The sequence below is a fragment of the Bombina bombina genome, chromosome 7 (genome assembly GCF_027579735.1).
Source record: "Bombina bombina isolate aBomBom1 chromosome 7, aBomBom1.pri, whole genome shotgun sequence".
Classification (NCBI taxonomy): domain Eukaryota; kingdom Metazoa; phylum Chordata; class Amphibia; order Anura; family Bombinatoridae; genus Bombina; species Bombina bombina.
The window spans coordinates 383,102,223-383,120,477 of NC_069505.1; the positions used below are offsets into that span (position 1 = coordinate 383,102,223).

Here is an 18,255-nt window from a genome sequence, read left to right on the forward strand (position 1 = left end):
AAAACATTGTGATAGATCTTTCTAGTTAAAAGTTCACATGTTTGAATAAGAGTGTTTATTACTGAATCAGAAAAACCTCTTTGTCTTAGAATCAAGCGTTCAATTTCCAAGTTTAGAATTTTTAGATTGTGGCGGAAAAAAGGGACTTATGAAGACTGTGACACAGAAAAACACTCCAAGGTGGATATTTGAACCAGTTCTGCATACTAGGCTCTGCTAGGCCATGTTAGAGCAATCAGGATGACTAATGTCCTCTCCTGTTTGATCTGAGGTATTACTCTGGATAAAAGAACAAAAGGAGGGAAGATGTAAAGTAGACAAAATTACCATTGGACCACAATAGCAGCAATGAACTCCGCCTGAGGATCCCTGGACCGGGCACAATATCTGGGTAGCTTGTGAGTCAAACAAGAGGCCATTAAATCTATCTGTGGAAGCCCCAACATAAGACAAGCTGATCGAACACCTCCTGATGAGACCATTCTCCAGAATGGAAAGGCTGACAACTCAGAAAATTGGCTTCCCATTTGTTTACCCCGGGAATATGAATAGCAGAAATGGTGCACTGATTGCATTCCACCCAAGACAAAATGTGAGACACATCCTTCCTCGAAAAGAGGACTGCGAGTTCCTCCTTGATGGTTGATATGCAACACTGCAGTGACGTCTGATTGAAACCGAAGATAAGGTTCTCTCTTGAGAAGGGGCCAACTCTGGAGAGCTCTGAGAAATCCAGAATCTTAATAGGTTAACTCGTGTCCCGAGGAGACCAAATTCCCTGTGCTCTTCAAGACTCACAGACAGTGCCCCATCCGGATAAACAAGTGTCTGTTGCAATGACTGCCGAAAAAGACCAAGAAAGGACACCCCACTTAGAATAGATGGTTGGGATATACACTTAGAAAATAATTGTCTGGTTTTGAAATCTAGGAGAAGCATTTGAGAAAGATGAGTGTAATCACTGCTCCATTGTTTGAGCATACTTAGTAGAAGAGGGCATAAGGGAAACCTTGCAAATGGAATGGCATCTAATGCCAGCAGCCATCATGAATACTACCTCCATATATTATGTCTGTACTTTTGCACAAGCTGTTTGTAACTTTACTCTGTGTTTCTCCATAAAGGCCTCTCCGCCATGGAGAGTAATCTCACAAAATCTTTGTGATTTTTTTTAGACCTTGTATTGTAATGTAGGAGTCTCTGTTTCAAATAAAGAACACTACATAGCAACATAAACATTTCTCAAGATAAAATTTGTGTTTCTAATTTTTTTTATAAGGGCCTCGCTGTACCGATAAGACTCCTTAGAATATTTCACCTGAGCGGCGAGGTTTTGAATATGAAACCCTAAGAGAGAGATGCATGGACACTGAATCTATGAGCACACCCAAAAAGGAGACCATGGTCTGAAGAAATAAAGAACTCTTTGGGACATTGATTTTCCAACCATGATCCAGAAGAAAAAACATAAAACATCAAAGACTGATAATGTAAGATTCCACTGGAATTAGTGAAGAAGCCTGAACAGAAATATCATCCAGGTAAGGTCCTTGTGGATTGGAATATGAAGGTACGCGTCTTTCAAATCTACAGTTGTCATGAATTGGACCAAATGCAAAATGAAGCAGACTGTCTCCATGTTCTAGTTCAGGAACAATTACACCCATATGTTCCAGTTCGAGAACACACTAGAAAAAAGCATTTGGCTTTTTGGGATCTTTTGGTACATTAGAAAGTAGAAACATCCCTTCAGGAGGCCTTGATCATAAGCCTATTCTGAAACACTGAGACACTATGTTTAATACCCAAGGGTCCTGAACAGACTACAACTGCAACCATGGCTTCTGAAAAAGGCTCAATCTGCCCATTACCAAAACTAAATCAGTATGGGGGGGCATACCTTCATGCTAACTACGATTTCTTGGACTCTGGTATACAGGGAAAAGAGAGGGGGGAAGCTATTGGTATGTTGGGATTTTTTTGCCTCCTCCTAGTGCTCAGGAACTGAATCCTACAGCTTATGGTTATGATTTTTTTGTAAGATATCTGTTTCCCATATAGTTTCCAACAGTCAAACCAAAATGTCCAGAGACTCTTTGGAGCACAGCCATCAAATATTATAGAAGTATGGATAATGCCCACCAGTGATCTTAATAGCTCTGCCCACTCAGTGACATCTAAACCACCTAATATAAATTTCACACAATACGTACAAAATATAAAAAAGAGTATTAATTGAATATAGATAAAGGAATTTTGTTGAACTATATCAACCTTATACCAGATTAAAAGCCTCCCTTACTGGTGGAATCTCTCACTAATAATTCCACAGTTTACAATATGTAGATGTGGGTTCGTAGGGGGCGCCTGAGGCAATCAGGTAATAGAAAATTAACTGTGTGGATGAATAAATTACTCACTTCAATCTGTATATATATAATAGTGCAATAATTTTATATGAGATACTTAATCAACTACTCAATTAATGTGTGAAAAAATGAATGAAAAAAATGAAAAAGATGAAAAAATGAAAAATTTAAAATTTTAAAAATTAAGTGTGCACTAATCAGTGTAAATACTTCCCAAAAGTCTCTATATATCTATATATCTATATATGACGGTTGGTGGTCCTATAAATAAAATAATTAATCTTAGCGGATCCAAATGAGAGCTAAAAATATAATATAAATCGGGGGCAAATGCTCAGTATATATCCAATGAATGTATTTTAAGAATTAAGACTACTTCAAAAATGCAGGTGAAGAAATTTAATTATATTATTAGAAAAAACACATCTTAAAAAGACATCTTTAAAAAGAATGAAGACACCGGTGTCTACAATTATAAAGTACTAAACATTAGTTAATAACAATTTATTCTAAAACAATTCATTCAATGATCACTCATACAGAAAGAAAATATATAAAAAATAATATATAAAAAATAATAAGCACTCTAAAAAGTTAGCAATGGATATTATCTGTGTTGCGTCTATTAGATCAGTCTCTGACCAAAAGTTCAACAATCTGGAATGTTGACGTTTTTTGAAAAAAAAGCACAGACCTTGATGTGTGAGACTATTTCTGAGTCTATTGCCCCAATGAGCTCAATTGTGAGGACAATAGTTGCTTTCTCAGTGAGTTGAAACAATTAAGTCGGTGAGCTTTAATGTTATGATTTAGCCGTTGTTAAGGAAATTATGTTCACTTCACCTTAGAATGTTTCTTTCGGAAGTAGTTTTATTTTTCCGTCCTCTCTCACTGCGGCGTCTTTCAGCCGTTACTTTGTTTCCAAACTGGATGTTTTAGATCACATGGGTCCCAGTGACCAATCAGCGACGTCCAAAATCTCCGTAGGTGCGCGCACTTCTTGAATAAGACTTTGACAGATTATTTATCACTCCTCTCGTTCATACACCAAAGTCCCTCCGCAAATGCTGTATATTACGGCAGGTGTTATGGTGATAACAGTCCTGGGAGCTGACTTAGGCCTAGATTTGGAGTTTGGCGTTAACCGTGAAAACCAGCGTTAGAGGCTCCTAACGCTGGTTTTAGGCTACCTCCGGTATTTGGAGTCACTCAAAAAAGGGTCTAACGCTCACTTTTCAGCCGCGACTTTTCCATACCGCAGATCCCCTTACGTAAATTGCGTATCCTATCTTTTCAATGGGATTTTTCTAACTCCGGTATTTAGAGTCGTGGCTGAAGTGAGCGTTAGAAATCTAACGACAAAACTCCAGCCGCAGGAAAAAAGTCAGTAGTTAAGAGCTTTCTGGGCTAACGCCGGTTCATAAAGCTCTTAACTACTGTACTCTAAAGTACACTAACACCCATAAACTACCTATGTACCCCTAAACCGAGGTCCCCCCACATTGCCGACACTTGATTACATTTTTTTAACCCCTAATCTGCCGACCGCCAACTACGTTATCCTTATGTACCCCTAATCTGCTGCCCCTAACACCGCCGACCCCTATATTATATTTAGTAACCCCTAACCTGCCCCACACAATGTCGCCGCCAGCTACCTACACTTATTAACCCCTAATCTGCCGCTCCGCAAAACGCCGCCACCTACGTTATCCTTATGTACCCCTAATCTGCTGCCCCTAACACCGCCGACCCCTATATTATATTTATTAACCCCTAATCTGCCCCCCACAACGTCGCCTCCACCTGCCTACACTTATTAACCCCTAATCTGCCGAGCGGACCTGAGCGCTACTATAATAAAGTTATTAACCCCTAATCCGCCTCACTAACCCTATAATAAATAGTATTAACCCCTAATCTGCCCTCCCTAACATCGCCGACACCTAACTTCAAACATTAACCCCTAATCTGCCGACCGGAGCTCACCGCTATTCTAATAAATGTATTAACCCCTAAAGCTAAGTCTAACCCTAACACTAACACCCCACTAAATTAAATATAATTTACATCTAACAAAATTAATTAACTCTTATTAAATAAATTATTCCTATTTAAAGCTAAATACTTACCTGTAAAATAAATCCTAATATAGCTACAATATAAATTATAATTACATTGTAGCTATTTTAGGATTAATATTTATTTTACAGGCAACTTTGTAATTATTTTAACCAAGTACAATAGCTATTAAATAATTAAGAACTATTTAATAGTTACCTAGTTAAAATAATTACAAAATTACCTGTCAAATAAATCCTAACCTAAGTTACAATTAAACCTAACACTATACTATCATTAAATTAATTAAATAAAATACCTACAATTACCTACAATTAAACCTAACACTACACTATCAATAAATTAATTAAATACAATACCTACAATTACCTACAATTAAACCTAACACTACACTATCAATACATTAATTAAATACAAAACCTACAAATAACTACAATGAAATAAACTAACTAAAGTACAAAAAATAAAAAAGAACTAAGTTACAAAAAATAAAAAAATATCTACAAACATAAGAAAAATATTACAACAATTTTAAACTAATTACACCTACTCTAAGCCCCCTAATAAAACAACAAAGCCCCCCAAAATAAAAAATGCCCTACCCTATTCTAAATTACTAAAGTTAAAAGCTCTTTTACCTTACCAGCCCTGAACAGGGCCCTTTGCGGGGCATGCCCCAAGAAGTTCAGCTCTTTTGCCTGTAAAAAAAACATACAATACCCCCCCAACATTACAACCCACCACCCACATACCCCTAATCTAACCCAAACCCCCCTTAAATAAACCTAACACTAAGCCCCTGAAGATCTTCCTACCTTGTCTTCACCATACCAGGTTCACCGATCGGTCCTGAAGAGCTCCTCCGATGTCCTGATCCAAGCCCAAGCGGGGGGCTGAAGATGTCCATGATCCGGTAGAAGTCTTCATCCAAGCGGGGCAGAAGAGGTCTTCCATCCGATTGAAATCTTCATCCAAGCGGGGCAGAAGAGGTCTTCCATCCGATTGAAGTCTTCATCCAGGCGGCATCTTCTATCGACATCCATCTGGAACGGAGCGTCTTCAGGATGCTGCCGCTCCGTTCCAGATGGATGTCGATAGAAGATGCCGCCTGGATGAAGACTTCAATCGGATGGAAGACCTCTTCTGCCCCGCTTGGATGAAGACTTCTACCGGATCATGGACATCTTCAGCCCCCCGCTTGGGCTTGGATCAGGACATCGGAGGAGCTCTTTAGGACCGATCGGTGAACCTGGTATGGTGAAGACAAGGTAGGAAGATCTTCAGGGGCTTAGTGTTAGGTTTATTTAAGGGGGGTTTGGGTTAGATTAGGGGAATGTGGGTGGTGGGTTGTAATGTTGGGGGGGGGTATTGTATGGTTTTTTTACAGGCAAAAGAGCTGAACTTCTTGGGGCATGCCCCGCAAAGGGCCCTGTTCAGGGCTGGTAAGGTAAAAGAGCTTTTAACTTTAGTAATTTAGAATAGGGTAGGGCATTTTTTATTTTGGGGGGCTTTGTTGTTTTATTAGGGGGCTTAGAGTAGGTGTAATTAGTTTAAAATTGTTGTAATATTTTTATTATGTTTGTAGATATTGTTTTATTTTTTGTAACTTAGTTCTTTTTTATTTTTTGTACTTTAGTTAGTTTATTTCATTGTAGTTATTTGTAGATTTTTTATTTAATTAATGTATTGATAGTGTAGTGTTAGGTTTAATTGTAGGTAATTGTAGGTATTTTATTTAATTAATTTAATGATAGTATAGTGTTAGGTTTAATTGTAACTTAGGTTAGGATTTATTTGACAGGTAATTTTGTAATTATTTTAACTAGGTAACTATTAAATAGTTCTTAACTATTTAATAGCTATTGTAACTGGTTAAAATAATTACAAAGTTGCCTGTAAAATAAATATTAATCCTAAAATAGCTACAATGTAATTATAATTTATATTGTAGCTATATTAGGATTTATTTTACAGGTAAGTATTTAGCTTTAAATAGGAATAATTTATTTAATAAGAGTTAATTAATTTCGTTAGATGTAAATTATATTTAACTTAGGGGGGTGTTAGTGTTAGGGTTAGACTTAGCTTTAGGGGTTAATACATTTATTAGAATAGCGGTGAGCTCCGGTCGGCAGATTAGGGGTTAATAATTGAAGTTAGGTGTCGGCGATGTTAGGGAGGGCAGATTAGGGGTTAATACTATTTATTATAGGGTTAGTGAGGCGGATTAGGGGTTAATAACTTTATTATAGTAGCGCTCAGGTCCGCTCGGAAGATTAGGGGTTAATAAGTGTAGGCAGGTGGAGGCGACGTTGTGGGGGGCAGATTAGGGGTTAATAAATATAATATAGGGGTCGGCGATGTTAGGGCAGCAGATTAGGGGTACATAGGGATAATGTAAGTAGCGACGGTGTCCGGAGCGGTAGATTAGGGGTTAATAATAATATGCAGGGGTCAGCGATAGCGGGGGCGGCAGAATAGGGGTTAATAAGTGTAAGGTTAGGGGTGTTTAGACTCGGGGTACATGTTAGAGTGTTAGGTGCAGACGTAGGAAGTGTTTACGCATAGCAAACAATGGGGCTGCGTTAGGAGCTGAAAGCGGCTTTTTTGCAGGTGTTAGGCGTTTTTTCAGCTCAAACAGCCCCATTGTTTTCTATGGGGGAATCGTGCACGAGCACGTTTTTGAGGCTGGCCGCTTGCGTAAGCAACTCTGGTATCGAGAGTTGAAGCTGCGTTAAAAATGCTCTACGCTCCTTTTTTGGAGCCTAACGCAGCCTTTATGTGGACTCTCAATACCAGAGTTATTTTTATGGTGCGGCCAGAAAAAAGCCGGCGTTAGCTACGCGGGTCCTTACCGACAAAACTCTAAATCTAGCCGTTAGTCTTTTTTAGATATAATAATCTTCATTTAGGTTGGACTATAAGGTAGTATCCACGCGTATCGGCTCTTGCAAGCCTTTTTTCAGATCTTGAAAGTAGTCTTAATTCTTAAAATACATTCATTGGATATATACTGAGCATTTTATATTATATTTTTAGGTCTCATTTGGATCCGCTAGGATTAATTATTTTATTTATAGGACCACCAACCGTGCTGACCCAGATTGGGCTTACTATATACTAACTATTGTATCATTCACGATAATTTGTTTATTTATTTTTCTTCACATGAACACACACATATGTTTTATTAATTTGAATCACATATTTTTCATATCATCAGTTATTTGCAATCACTTATATTAATGAATTTGCTATTTTTTTGAAATTTTTTTTTTTTATAAATATCTTATTTTTCATATATAGATGAGACTTTTGGGAAGTATTTACACTGATTAGTGCACACTTAATTTTTTAATTTTTCATTTTTTCATCTTTTTCATTTTTTTCATTCATTTTTTCACACATTAATTGAGTAGTTGATTAAGTATCTCATATAAAATTATTGCACTATTATATATATACAGATTAAAGTGAGTAATTTATTCATCCACACAGTTAATTTTCTATTACCTGATTGCCTCAGGCGCCCCCTACGAACCCACAGCTACATATTAATTGAATATAATGTGTGAATTAGACTCAAATGCCAAATCCCCAAATTAAATATATTAATTTACAATGCTGCTGTTCAAATGTAAAGTGCAAGACACTTAAATATGCTAATATGCAAACTAGTCCACACCCAGGGATAGGCAAGGTGTCCGTACACGGAGGGGAGGGAGGAGTAGGACAGATGAATGCTGGTCCTGACTCCTCCTTGACGCAGGCGGCACCACGTTTTGCGGGGTAGGGGCCGCACCCACTGGATGCCGCCAAGTAGGGGGAAAGTGAGTGAGAGAGAGGAAAGAAGCAAGCTGCCTGCAGTGCAGCCTGTGTCAACCACCCGTGAGCCGTGACCCGTCCCGATTCCTTGATCTGTGTGGCAGTGTGGTGCTGGTGTCTCTGTGTAGAAGACCGCCGCCTACTCTGATAAACCTTACCTAACCAAATAGGTAATTAACCATGATGATTATGCGATTAACATCAAGGTGGGTGAGTTTGGTTATGAGTTGCAGACTCTCAATACAACAAAAAAAGAAAGTTTAGAATTTTGAAAACATTTTATACTAGTATACGACAAGCAGTCTTTATATAAATGTTATTTTACACTTGTTTGATTAGATGACTAATTTGTAATTGTGGAACTAGACCAGGGGCAACCAACAAGCAGCCCATTTGACAGCAAAGTGCCACTCTCCTGACTTATAGAAACTTAGAATGTGTTGGCAGATTAACCATTCGGCCCATCTGGTCTGCCCAATTTTCTGAATACTTTCATTAGTTCCTGGCCTTACCTCTAGCATAGCCGTATGCCTATCCCATGCATTTTTAAACTCCTTAACTGTCTCTAACACTTCTGCTGGATGGCTATTCCACCAAGCATCCACTACCCTCTCTGTAAAGAGTATTTTTTGATGTTTTTAATTTGAAATGTACCTTGGTGTCCTTCACTAAGGTCTGTACTTTGAAAAATATCCGCCACAGCCTTGGTACGTGCCTATCCCTGTCCACACCTCAGTGCAGCTTTTACATATGGGACAGAGTCCCAGGACAATTATAAGATGGGAAAGGAAGTCACAATGCTCATGGGTAAATTGGGACAGTTGACAGGTACGCTCACATGTTGTGGCTATGTACTCACCCCCTGTTGTTGACTGTGGCCTTTTTCAAGTGGATAATGTTGATTGGAAAAATCCCCTGAAAAGAAAAGAGATGTGAGACATTAATTATTAACTTTGCAATTATATAATAGTAAATTTTTCCAAACCTCAGAATAGTCTAAGATGGGAAGGATACATAATAATTTATTAAGATGGTTAACATGACAAAAATCAATAATATTAAAGGGATATTTTCTTTTGTGATTCAGACAGAACATACAATTTTTAAAAAAAGTTTCCAATTTACCTCTATTATCAATTTTTTTACGTTCCCATGGGATACTTTGTTGATGCAGGAAATAGTGCTGCCATCTAGTGTTCTTGTAAATGTATAACATTCTTGCAAAACTGCTGCCATATAGTGCTCCAGAAATGGGCAGGCTCCTAAGCATAGGTCCTTGCGTTTCAACAAAAGATACCAAGAGAACAAATGCAATTTGATAATAGAAGTAAATTAGAAAGTTGTTGAAAATTGCATGCTGTATCTGAATCATGAAAAAAATAATTTTGGGTTTCGTGTCCCTTTAAAGGGAAGTAAAAGCGCGATAAGAAAGTGCTCTGATTTGCTACAGCATCTTCTTATTCTAATCTTTTTTTAAGATTAATTTTGGCTTTTTCAAAGAAAGATACAAGCAGGGAACAAAAACTGGTACAGAGTGTAACTCTATGTTACCAGGGCACATTTAAATAACAAAAAGATATTACTCAACCAACATTTTATTATATAACCATCAGACAAATAGTAATAAAAATATCACATATTACCCATAATCCTTCTGCCAGTGCAAGGAGGTTACTTGTGAACCTCGCTGTTATAGATAAAATGAAGCGAGAAGGACATAGTTTAATAACAGTAACAGGCCTTTTATAAGCCAGGAAAGGAGCACTAACCATTAAGTGCAAAGTATACAGGTAATATAGGGAGCCATACTCTTCTCTATTGAACAGAGTGTACAAGTTAAGTTTAAGGCACTAATAGCTTGTTAGAGAATAACATTGTTCTTGTTCCTTGCCCAGAGGCAGAACTTTTTTTTAATTTTTTTTTTAAATATTTTTTATTGAGGTAATATAACATACATGGATACAAGTTTACGCAAGAAATATCATGGCAACATGTCCATATGACATACATCAGATTATATGTGTCCAATACAACAAGCATGCCCTCAAAGCTGTATATTCCACTCAAGTCCAATCCGAAAAGGATAGTGCCTAGCCATGAATGATACCTCATTTTACATAAATGCATTTTCAAACGGACAGTTAACACGTATTATACCAAAACTTCCTACTACAAGCCTATTTTCAGTGTCTAGTTCTTAATATATGCAGGCTTATTCCTGTCCATAATATATTCAGCAAACCTTATACTTGAGTAAAATGGCACATACCAAGATTATTCAACTAATAGTCTACTTGAGTATCACCTGGAATGAACTACCTCCTCGAACTGTGACTGGTACGAGGTATTATGGAACCTATATATGAACTGACCAAATCCAGGTGAGTTTATACTATTGCTTGGTGGTGAGAAAAGTTAAATTCTTCGAGGCGACAGGGCATGAGAGAAGAAGAAAGAAAAAAAAAAAAGAAGAAGAAGGTAAAGAGGGGGGGGGACTGGGGGGAGAAACCAAAGGCTTATACTCTCCTATAGGGGCAGAAAGCACATCCCGCGCTATCCACGACACCCATTTGTAATGATTGTTACACCCTAAATAGCTGCCCGGTTCCCCCCTTTTTCCCAGAGTGTCCAAACTTGTCCATGTAGACCTACTTTAACCATGGATCTCCGAGAGAATTCTTCCATTGAGCGAATATACTCAATGATATCACTGACCATAGTGAGTGAGACCTGTGAGTTTCCCAACCAACATATTGCAATTGCTAGTTTCGTGGTCAGGAGTATAACACACAACATTCTCTCTGGTTGAGTCAGTTTCCCCAGTCCTAAGTGAAATAAGGCAGTGTCTGGTGTCAGTCTATGCAGTAAGCCCAATTGGTCCAGCAATGTTGCCACCTGTTCCTATATCCCCTGTATTCTGTTGCAGCTCCACCAAATATGAAAATGAGAACCCCTGTGGCCACACACCCTCCAGCATCTATCTGAAGTCTGTGGGAACATTTTATGTAAGCGCTCTGGTACTCTATGCAAGCGCAAGACTAATTTTATAAATAACTCGTACAATGTAACAGTGTATTGCTGCTCTGGTATACTGAACGGCCTGTTGCCATTCCAATTCTGTATGCTCCCGCCTCATATCCCTTTCCCACTCCAGTACATGGAACGTCTTTACGAATCCTTCTGAGTCTAATAGGAGTTGGTAATGAATTGTCATGGACTTTCGAAGAGGCCTGCCCGTGAGCCACCTCTTTTCCCACTGGGTCATTTCTCTAGGATTACTTTTTTGGAACTTCCAGGATACCATCAAAGAGATGAGCCTGAAATACTCAAAATGAAACTTCTTGGGAACATCTATGTTTGACAAATCTAGAGCTTGCACTGCTAAGCCACTTGGTGAATAAAGGTCCCAGACATGTTTTATACCCCAGACACATCTGTGTGCTGGGGGACCCATATAAGGTCTTCAAGTAACAAACCAGAGGGGAGCACAGCCTGCTCAAGTTGTCCCCATCTGGTATCTTCAGGCGGGACCCCCCATGCTGTCACATGGGAGAGCATAGCCACCTTATAATACTTGCAGACGCTGGGAGCCGCTAACCCTCCATGTAGAATAGGTTTTTGCAGCTGCTGCATAGCAATCCTCGGGGGCTTACCATGCCAGATAAATCTGTTAATCACTGATTGGAAGCTATTTAAAATATAGTTTGGAACTATAAGTGGGATACCCCGAAAGAGGTACGTGACCTTGGGTAAAAGTGAAATCTTAACCGACTGGATTCTCCCGATCCATGAGATCTCGTACTTAGCCCACTTTGTGGTAAGAGTTTCAAATTCTCTTAAAAGAGGATCACAATTTGCCCGTATTACCGTTTTCGGATCCGAGGAAAGGATAACCCCTAAATGTTTTAGTTCGGTTGTAGACCAACCAAATGGGCAGGTCTCTTTAAGCCAGGAAAGCTGTGCCAAGGGGAGGTTCAATGCCAAGGCCTCCGTCTTTGTATAGTTGAGCCTATAGTATGACATCTCGCCGAACTTCTGTAGACATTCAAAAACCGCCGGTATTGAGGTCTCAGGTTCTGTAATGAACAGAGTGAGATCGTCAGCAAATAAAGCAAGCTTCTGCATAGTATCATGGATCAACAGTCCCTGCACCTCGCTTGCTTGTCTAATCATGGTTGCCAGAGGCTCAATTGAGAGTACGAAGAGCAAGGGGGACAATGGGCACCCTTGTCTGGTCCCATTCCTAATCTCAAAGGAGTCAGAGCAGAACCCTTTTCCTCTAACTCTGGCTGAAGGGCCAGAGTACAATGCCATAATGGCACCGACAAGGTAGGCTGAAAACCCAAAGGCCCTCAGAACCTCCTCCATGTACTCCCACCGCACCCTGTCAAATGCTTTTTCTGCATCTAGTGACAGGGCAACTAGTGGGAGCCCCAGAGATTTGGATTCAGTGAAGATACCCAGTAGGCGGCGCCTGTTGTCCGAGCCCTGCCGACCTCGCACAAACCCCACCTGGTCCAGGTGAACCAGAGAAGGGAGTACTTTGCTCAGCCTATTGGACAGGATTTTCGAGTATAATTTAATATCCACATTTATCAAGGATATAGGCCTATAGCTTTCGCATCTGCTCGGGTCTTTACCTGGCTTAGGGATAGTCACAATTTCCGCCTCTAAGTATTCTTTAGGGAAATATCCAGTCTGAAGAGCTGAATTAAAACAGAAACCAGGATGGGACCAACCTCAACCGAAAGTTTTTTTATAGAATATAGAAGAAAAGCCGTCTGGTCCCGGGGCTTTATGCTCCCCTCCCCTGTTTGTATATAATGTATCCTGTTTAGTAATGTTTTTTGGCGAAGTAAGTGATCAGCTTTGTTGCCACTGTGATAGAATCTCAATTTCAGGTATTTAAGATTTTTTTGGGTTTGCTCCAACTCCATATTTCGGATTTGAGCCTTTGTGTTCTGCCACTCAACAACGTCTGAGGAGGAGGCACTGGTCTCAGCCCTCCTCCTAAGCACACCCAACTTGCTATATAGCTGTGCCAAGGACTCTTTTTTCTGTTTTCTATTCTGAGATTCTTTTTTTAAGAGGAGTCCTCTCATATAGGCTTTCAAAGCCAACCAAACTATAGACACAGAGGTTTCCCCACTGTTATTAATCCTCAAAAAGTCAAGAGTCTCTTTGGACCATTCGGGCATGGAAACGTCTTGGAATAGATGTTCAGGCATATGCTATCTCTTAGGCCCCTCAAAGGCACCTCTCGCATCCAAGGTAACCATCACTGCATCGTGGTCAGACCATGTACAAGGCATTATGACAGAACTCCGTACCTTCTGCATTGCCCAAGGGTCACAAAAGAAGTAGTCCAGCCTGGAGAAGGAAGAGTGCGGGGCTGAATAGAAAGTATGGTAATAGGAGTCAGGGTGCAAAGCCCTCCAGATATCATGAAGATCATTTTGAGCTGTCAGTTCCCTAAATTTTTGAGAAATGAAATCGCTATTTCTGTCTCCCATCAGTTTTGTATTCCCCCTCCTATCTTTCTTGGGGTCCCAAATCATATTGAAATCCCCTGCTAGGAGGATGTGGCCTTGCTTCACTTTGTCTACTCTCTGGAGGAGCTTCCTGAGAAAACTGGCTTGATTAGTGTTGGGTAAGTATGTAGCAACAAGCGTATATAAGACACAATCTAAACGACACACACAGATCACATACCTCCCCGCCGAGTCACATTCTGTATATATAGGTTCATAAGCCACTTGCTCTCCTGTCAGTATCGTCACCCCCCTTGCCTTCTTATAGAACGTGGATGAAATATTAACTGGGTAGTGTATTGTTTTAAATCTGGCAGCTGCATCTTCCGTCCAGTGAGTCTCCTGTAGGAGAGCTATATCAATGTGTTGGTTTTTGAGGAATTTGAGTAGTAAACTCCGTTTAGTTGGGGAGTTAAGGCCTTTAGTGTTCAAAGTGCATAGTTTCATGTTTCGTGGTTAAGAGGGGAGTACAGGGGTGAGAGAAAAAAAGGGGGGGGGGGAGGAGGAGAAGTTTAGTGGGGAAAGCCTGTAGAAGGGAAGCTATATAAAGCTGGAACCTACTAGGCCAAAGGCCCTGTTGCCCCGAGGTGGCATAGAGCTCCCAACTCTGCCGAGTATATGTGGAGGGCTCTAGAGTCCCCTAACCGCAAGTAAGTTTAGTTTTAATGGACTAGGGAGTAATGAAGTAAGATGAAATGGCATGTAGTGAAACGGGTACTATGGAATGAAGTATGATGGAACAAGAACTGATGAGAGGGGTGAAATGAGATGAAATGAAATGAGAGGGGGGCAGAGCCAGCAACAGACCCATAACCCCCCCCCCATAACCTGTAATTTGAGAGGCATATATAATAAGATAACATCAATGGAAACATAAACATACAGAGAGGCCAGTGACCTTATATAACCCTTAAAGGTCCTAAATATTAACATCCTTTTAGCCCAACATATCAAACAAACCATCATTGTTTAGGAGACAAGCAAATATGCAGTATTAATGATCATGCTTGACTTCTATGTGTCTACTAATACTCTCTGTTTAAATGAGACCCAAGGGAGCGTCTCCAGTTGGACACAATATGGTTAGACATGTGCAGGCCCTGTAACAGGAATTGAGTAGGGCCGGATGAAATAGTTGCAGGCCCTCAGTAGCTCTGAATCACCCTAAACCCTCTAGAGTGTTAAGGTAATCTTGTCTAAATAAATTTTCAATAGGGAGGTGAAAGCAGATCAGGCCTATAAGAGCAGTTAGTCAGTCCCAGGGCTATGGGCTTCCTGGGTTCCATTCTTGGGCGTTCGCCCTCAGATCTGGGCTCCTTCTGTGTGAGCGGGCAGGCGCATTAGGATCGATAAGGGGCCTCCTCGGGGAGACCGGAGGGGACCCATCTTGCTGTGGCAGCTGCCAAGTCCGTAGGAGCTCCTGCCCCTGTTTGGGTGTCAAAATAATATGTTGAGCTCCATCTTTTGTGACTATTGGCTTAGTTGGGAACCCCCACCTGTATCGGACTTGATTGCTTCGTAGGACTTTGGTGACTTCTGCAAAGCTTCTCCTCTGCGCCAATGTGTAAGAGGACAGATCTGGGAACAGCGAGACCTCACTGAATTGCCCATTAAGTTGTGGTGATCGCAGCATTGCTCTCATCAGCTTATCTTTGTATGAGTAGTAGTGTAGGCGGGCTATAGTATCTCTGGGTTTACCAGGAGGAAGATTTCTAGGTCTCGCCGTCCGATGGATCCGATCTATTCTATTTGCGTTGCCTGCAGCAGGGCCAAGGATTGACTGGAAAAGGCGATGAGCATATTCTTACAGCTCCTGTTTGAGGACTGACTCAGGAATTCCTCTCAGCCTCACATTATTTCACCTGGATCTATCCTCCAGGTCCGCCACTTTCGCCTCTAAGGAAGACACTTGATCTGTCAAACTTTGTGTCTGCCCCACCCAATTAGCGTGGTCCACCATGAGGTCTTCTTGTTTCCTTTCAATAGTGTCAGTTCTTTCACTAATAGAAGAAATATCACGTCTCAGATCTTCAAATGATCTTTCCAGTTTGTCAAACCATCTAGTAAGGGTCTGGTTCTGGTTTTCAAACATGCATTGGATGGACTCGAGCGGTAAGGTCGGGGCGTCCCCCTTGCTTCTGCCTGGAGTACTTGAATTAGAGAGCCTACTCTCCATGTGGTCGTCTGGCATGTCTGAGGCAATAGATTGTTCATCTTCAGATCTTACGAATTCCCTTTGTCCCCGCGGGTGGAAATGATCCATCACTGTTTTCTTAGGCCCAAAGTTGCCTTTTTGTTTCTTTTTCGCTTGTTGCGACATATTAGATGAGACCGTCACTGCTAGTATAGTCACTGTACTGCTCAATGTTTAGATGTTATCTTCTTGAGATATATAAGTAGGGGGGGGGGGCACATAGGGCCCTTCTTAAACTGACATTCTGTTAACGGACTCACTCAAGGTGTGTAAGACTGTGTACAACATATAACGATCCTCCAGAGAACAATAGTTATACTTATTTCCTAATCTAGGATGAAACCAACTCTATTGTTGTGCACTTATGCGCCGCCCCTCTCCTAGGGAAGTTGTCACCATAGGACGATGCGGGGAAAGGGAACAGGGGTATGACCCGCCAGCGATAGCCTGGCGGGAAAGGGAGGAGAGGACACGCCTAATACCTAAGGAGGAAGTTTATGTTATGCGTTCAAGTGTACCTCAACTTAGATCAAATACACCTCCAACAATATGATGTAGACAAAGAGCCCAAAATATAAAGTATAGCAGGTTAAACAGTACAAATTTGCATTCACATAGAGAAGCCTTTAAGACAATTTTTGTATATAAAGCAGCTATGAGTGATATTATACAGCAAACCCTGCAAGGAAAAATAAATGTTTTTAGGCAAACACTGTAAGAAAATAACACTCCAATTTGAGCTCAGGGCTCAAAGACAATTATGCTGATGCAGCAGCCTTAGACACTGTATCTCCCAAACTGTTGTTTAATTCACAAAGAACACTGTGTAGGCTTATGTCCCCCTAATAAATTTAACACAGTGATGGTCTGTAATTGTCAGTGTTCACACTCCTGCGTGTAAGGGTAGGCTGGTACACAGCAAAGGACCTAAGGGGCCACACACCAAATGTTATAATAATAAAGGCTTGCAAGTCTCCTAATTCCCCTCAGGTGGTGACCAGTGCAAGTTCTCTGAAATAGATTTCTTCTACCAGACTCACAAAATATGTTTCCCCAGGAGTATAGAGTTAACTAAAGCACCTCCAAGCTTTGTTAGCGATCTAGTTCCAATGTAATATGTAGTCTATTATGCTAGTGTGGGTCTAGGTGTCAGTCAGCAAGTGTGGTGTCTTTGAAAATTATTTCCCCAGACCACGTGGGGCACTCAGAGCCAGAAGGGCCCTACAATGATCAATATGTACTCACTTAGGGTTGCCAGGTCTCCCAGACTCTCCCTGCTATACTCCGCTGGCCCCCCAGGAGAGCAGAACCAAAATTGTGGGGTCCCCAATCTCCGGTATTGCTGTGTTGTGCAGGCCTCCAGGTCCAGATGGGCGCTGTGTGCAGCTGAAGCGGGAGCGCAAAATGGCAGATGTTCGCGCCCTTTTCCGTCTCCTCTAACAGCCAGCAGGTACCACACTGTTTTTGGGGCAAAGTCAACTTGCCTAGCCCGGGTACCTCCTCCGAACTCCCAGGTCAGATGTCCGCCTCTTCTTCTTGGTGGAACCGGGTCTTGAACATCCGCGATGCTCCCCAGGCTCACCTAGTCACTTCAGGCGCAGCTCTCCCTCCCTCGTAGGCGCCGGCCGCAAGATCTTCTAGGAGTAGCAGGTGGATAATCTTTGGCCTCAGCTGGCACCTACCTATCAGCAGATGGGAGCTCTGGAGCGGATCCCCGACCCTCCGGAGCATGATGTAGGGTATAGCAGGCTGTGGAACCGGATCTGTTGCAGCAAGTTGGCTCAGGTAACACCAGGGTTAGTTGCACAATGTTAGCACTCTGTTAAGGATTGATAAGGTATGTTACCCTCTTCTCAGGTGCCGGCCACTATTGGGATGGGTGTTGTAGCCTCCGGAGCGGAGCCCCGACCCTCCGGAGAGCAATCCTCCCTGCTATAGTTTTCAGTGTCTTCCTAGACAAACGATCAGAGTGCAGGCTGCGTATAAAAAGTCTCACCTAACCCTTTAGCTAACTGTCGCTTACACACAGTTAAAAGTACAGGGTATTGGGAGTATAAGGATAAACCTTTTACTGCTTTATCAACTCTTTATGTGGCTTTCAGTATATATTTAGGGAGAGCAACTAACATGCACGTCCTGCTTCATCAACAGCTGGCTCCGCCCCCCAGAACTTTTTTTCACTTTCTGCGATTACATTTTTCTTAGTCAAAATTTTTCTGCAGGTCATTTTGAAATTAAATATAATTTTAAATTA

The 18,255-nt window shown here is 41.1% G+C and overlaps 1 protein-coding gene across 1 annotated transcript in view; it reads right to left on the bottom strand.

Moving 5' to 3' along the window:
• The window catches only part of DOCK3 (dedicator of cytokinesis 3), a 924,676-nt gene that overhangs the window by 610,084 nt on the left and 296,337 nt on the right, over window positions 1–18,255 (bottom strand). The window contains exon 4 of the mRNA XM_053721106.1: window positions 9,136–9,191. Coding sequence (XP_053577081.1) covers window positions 9,136–9,191 — 56 coding nt within the window. The remainder of the gene's footprint in view (window positions 1–9,135; window positions 9,192–18,255) is intronic.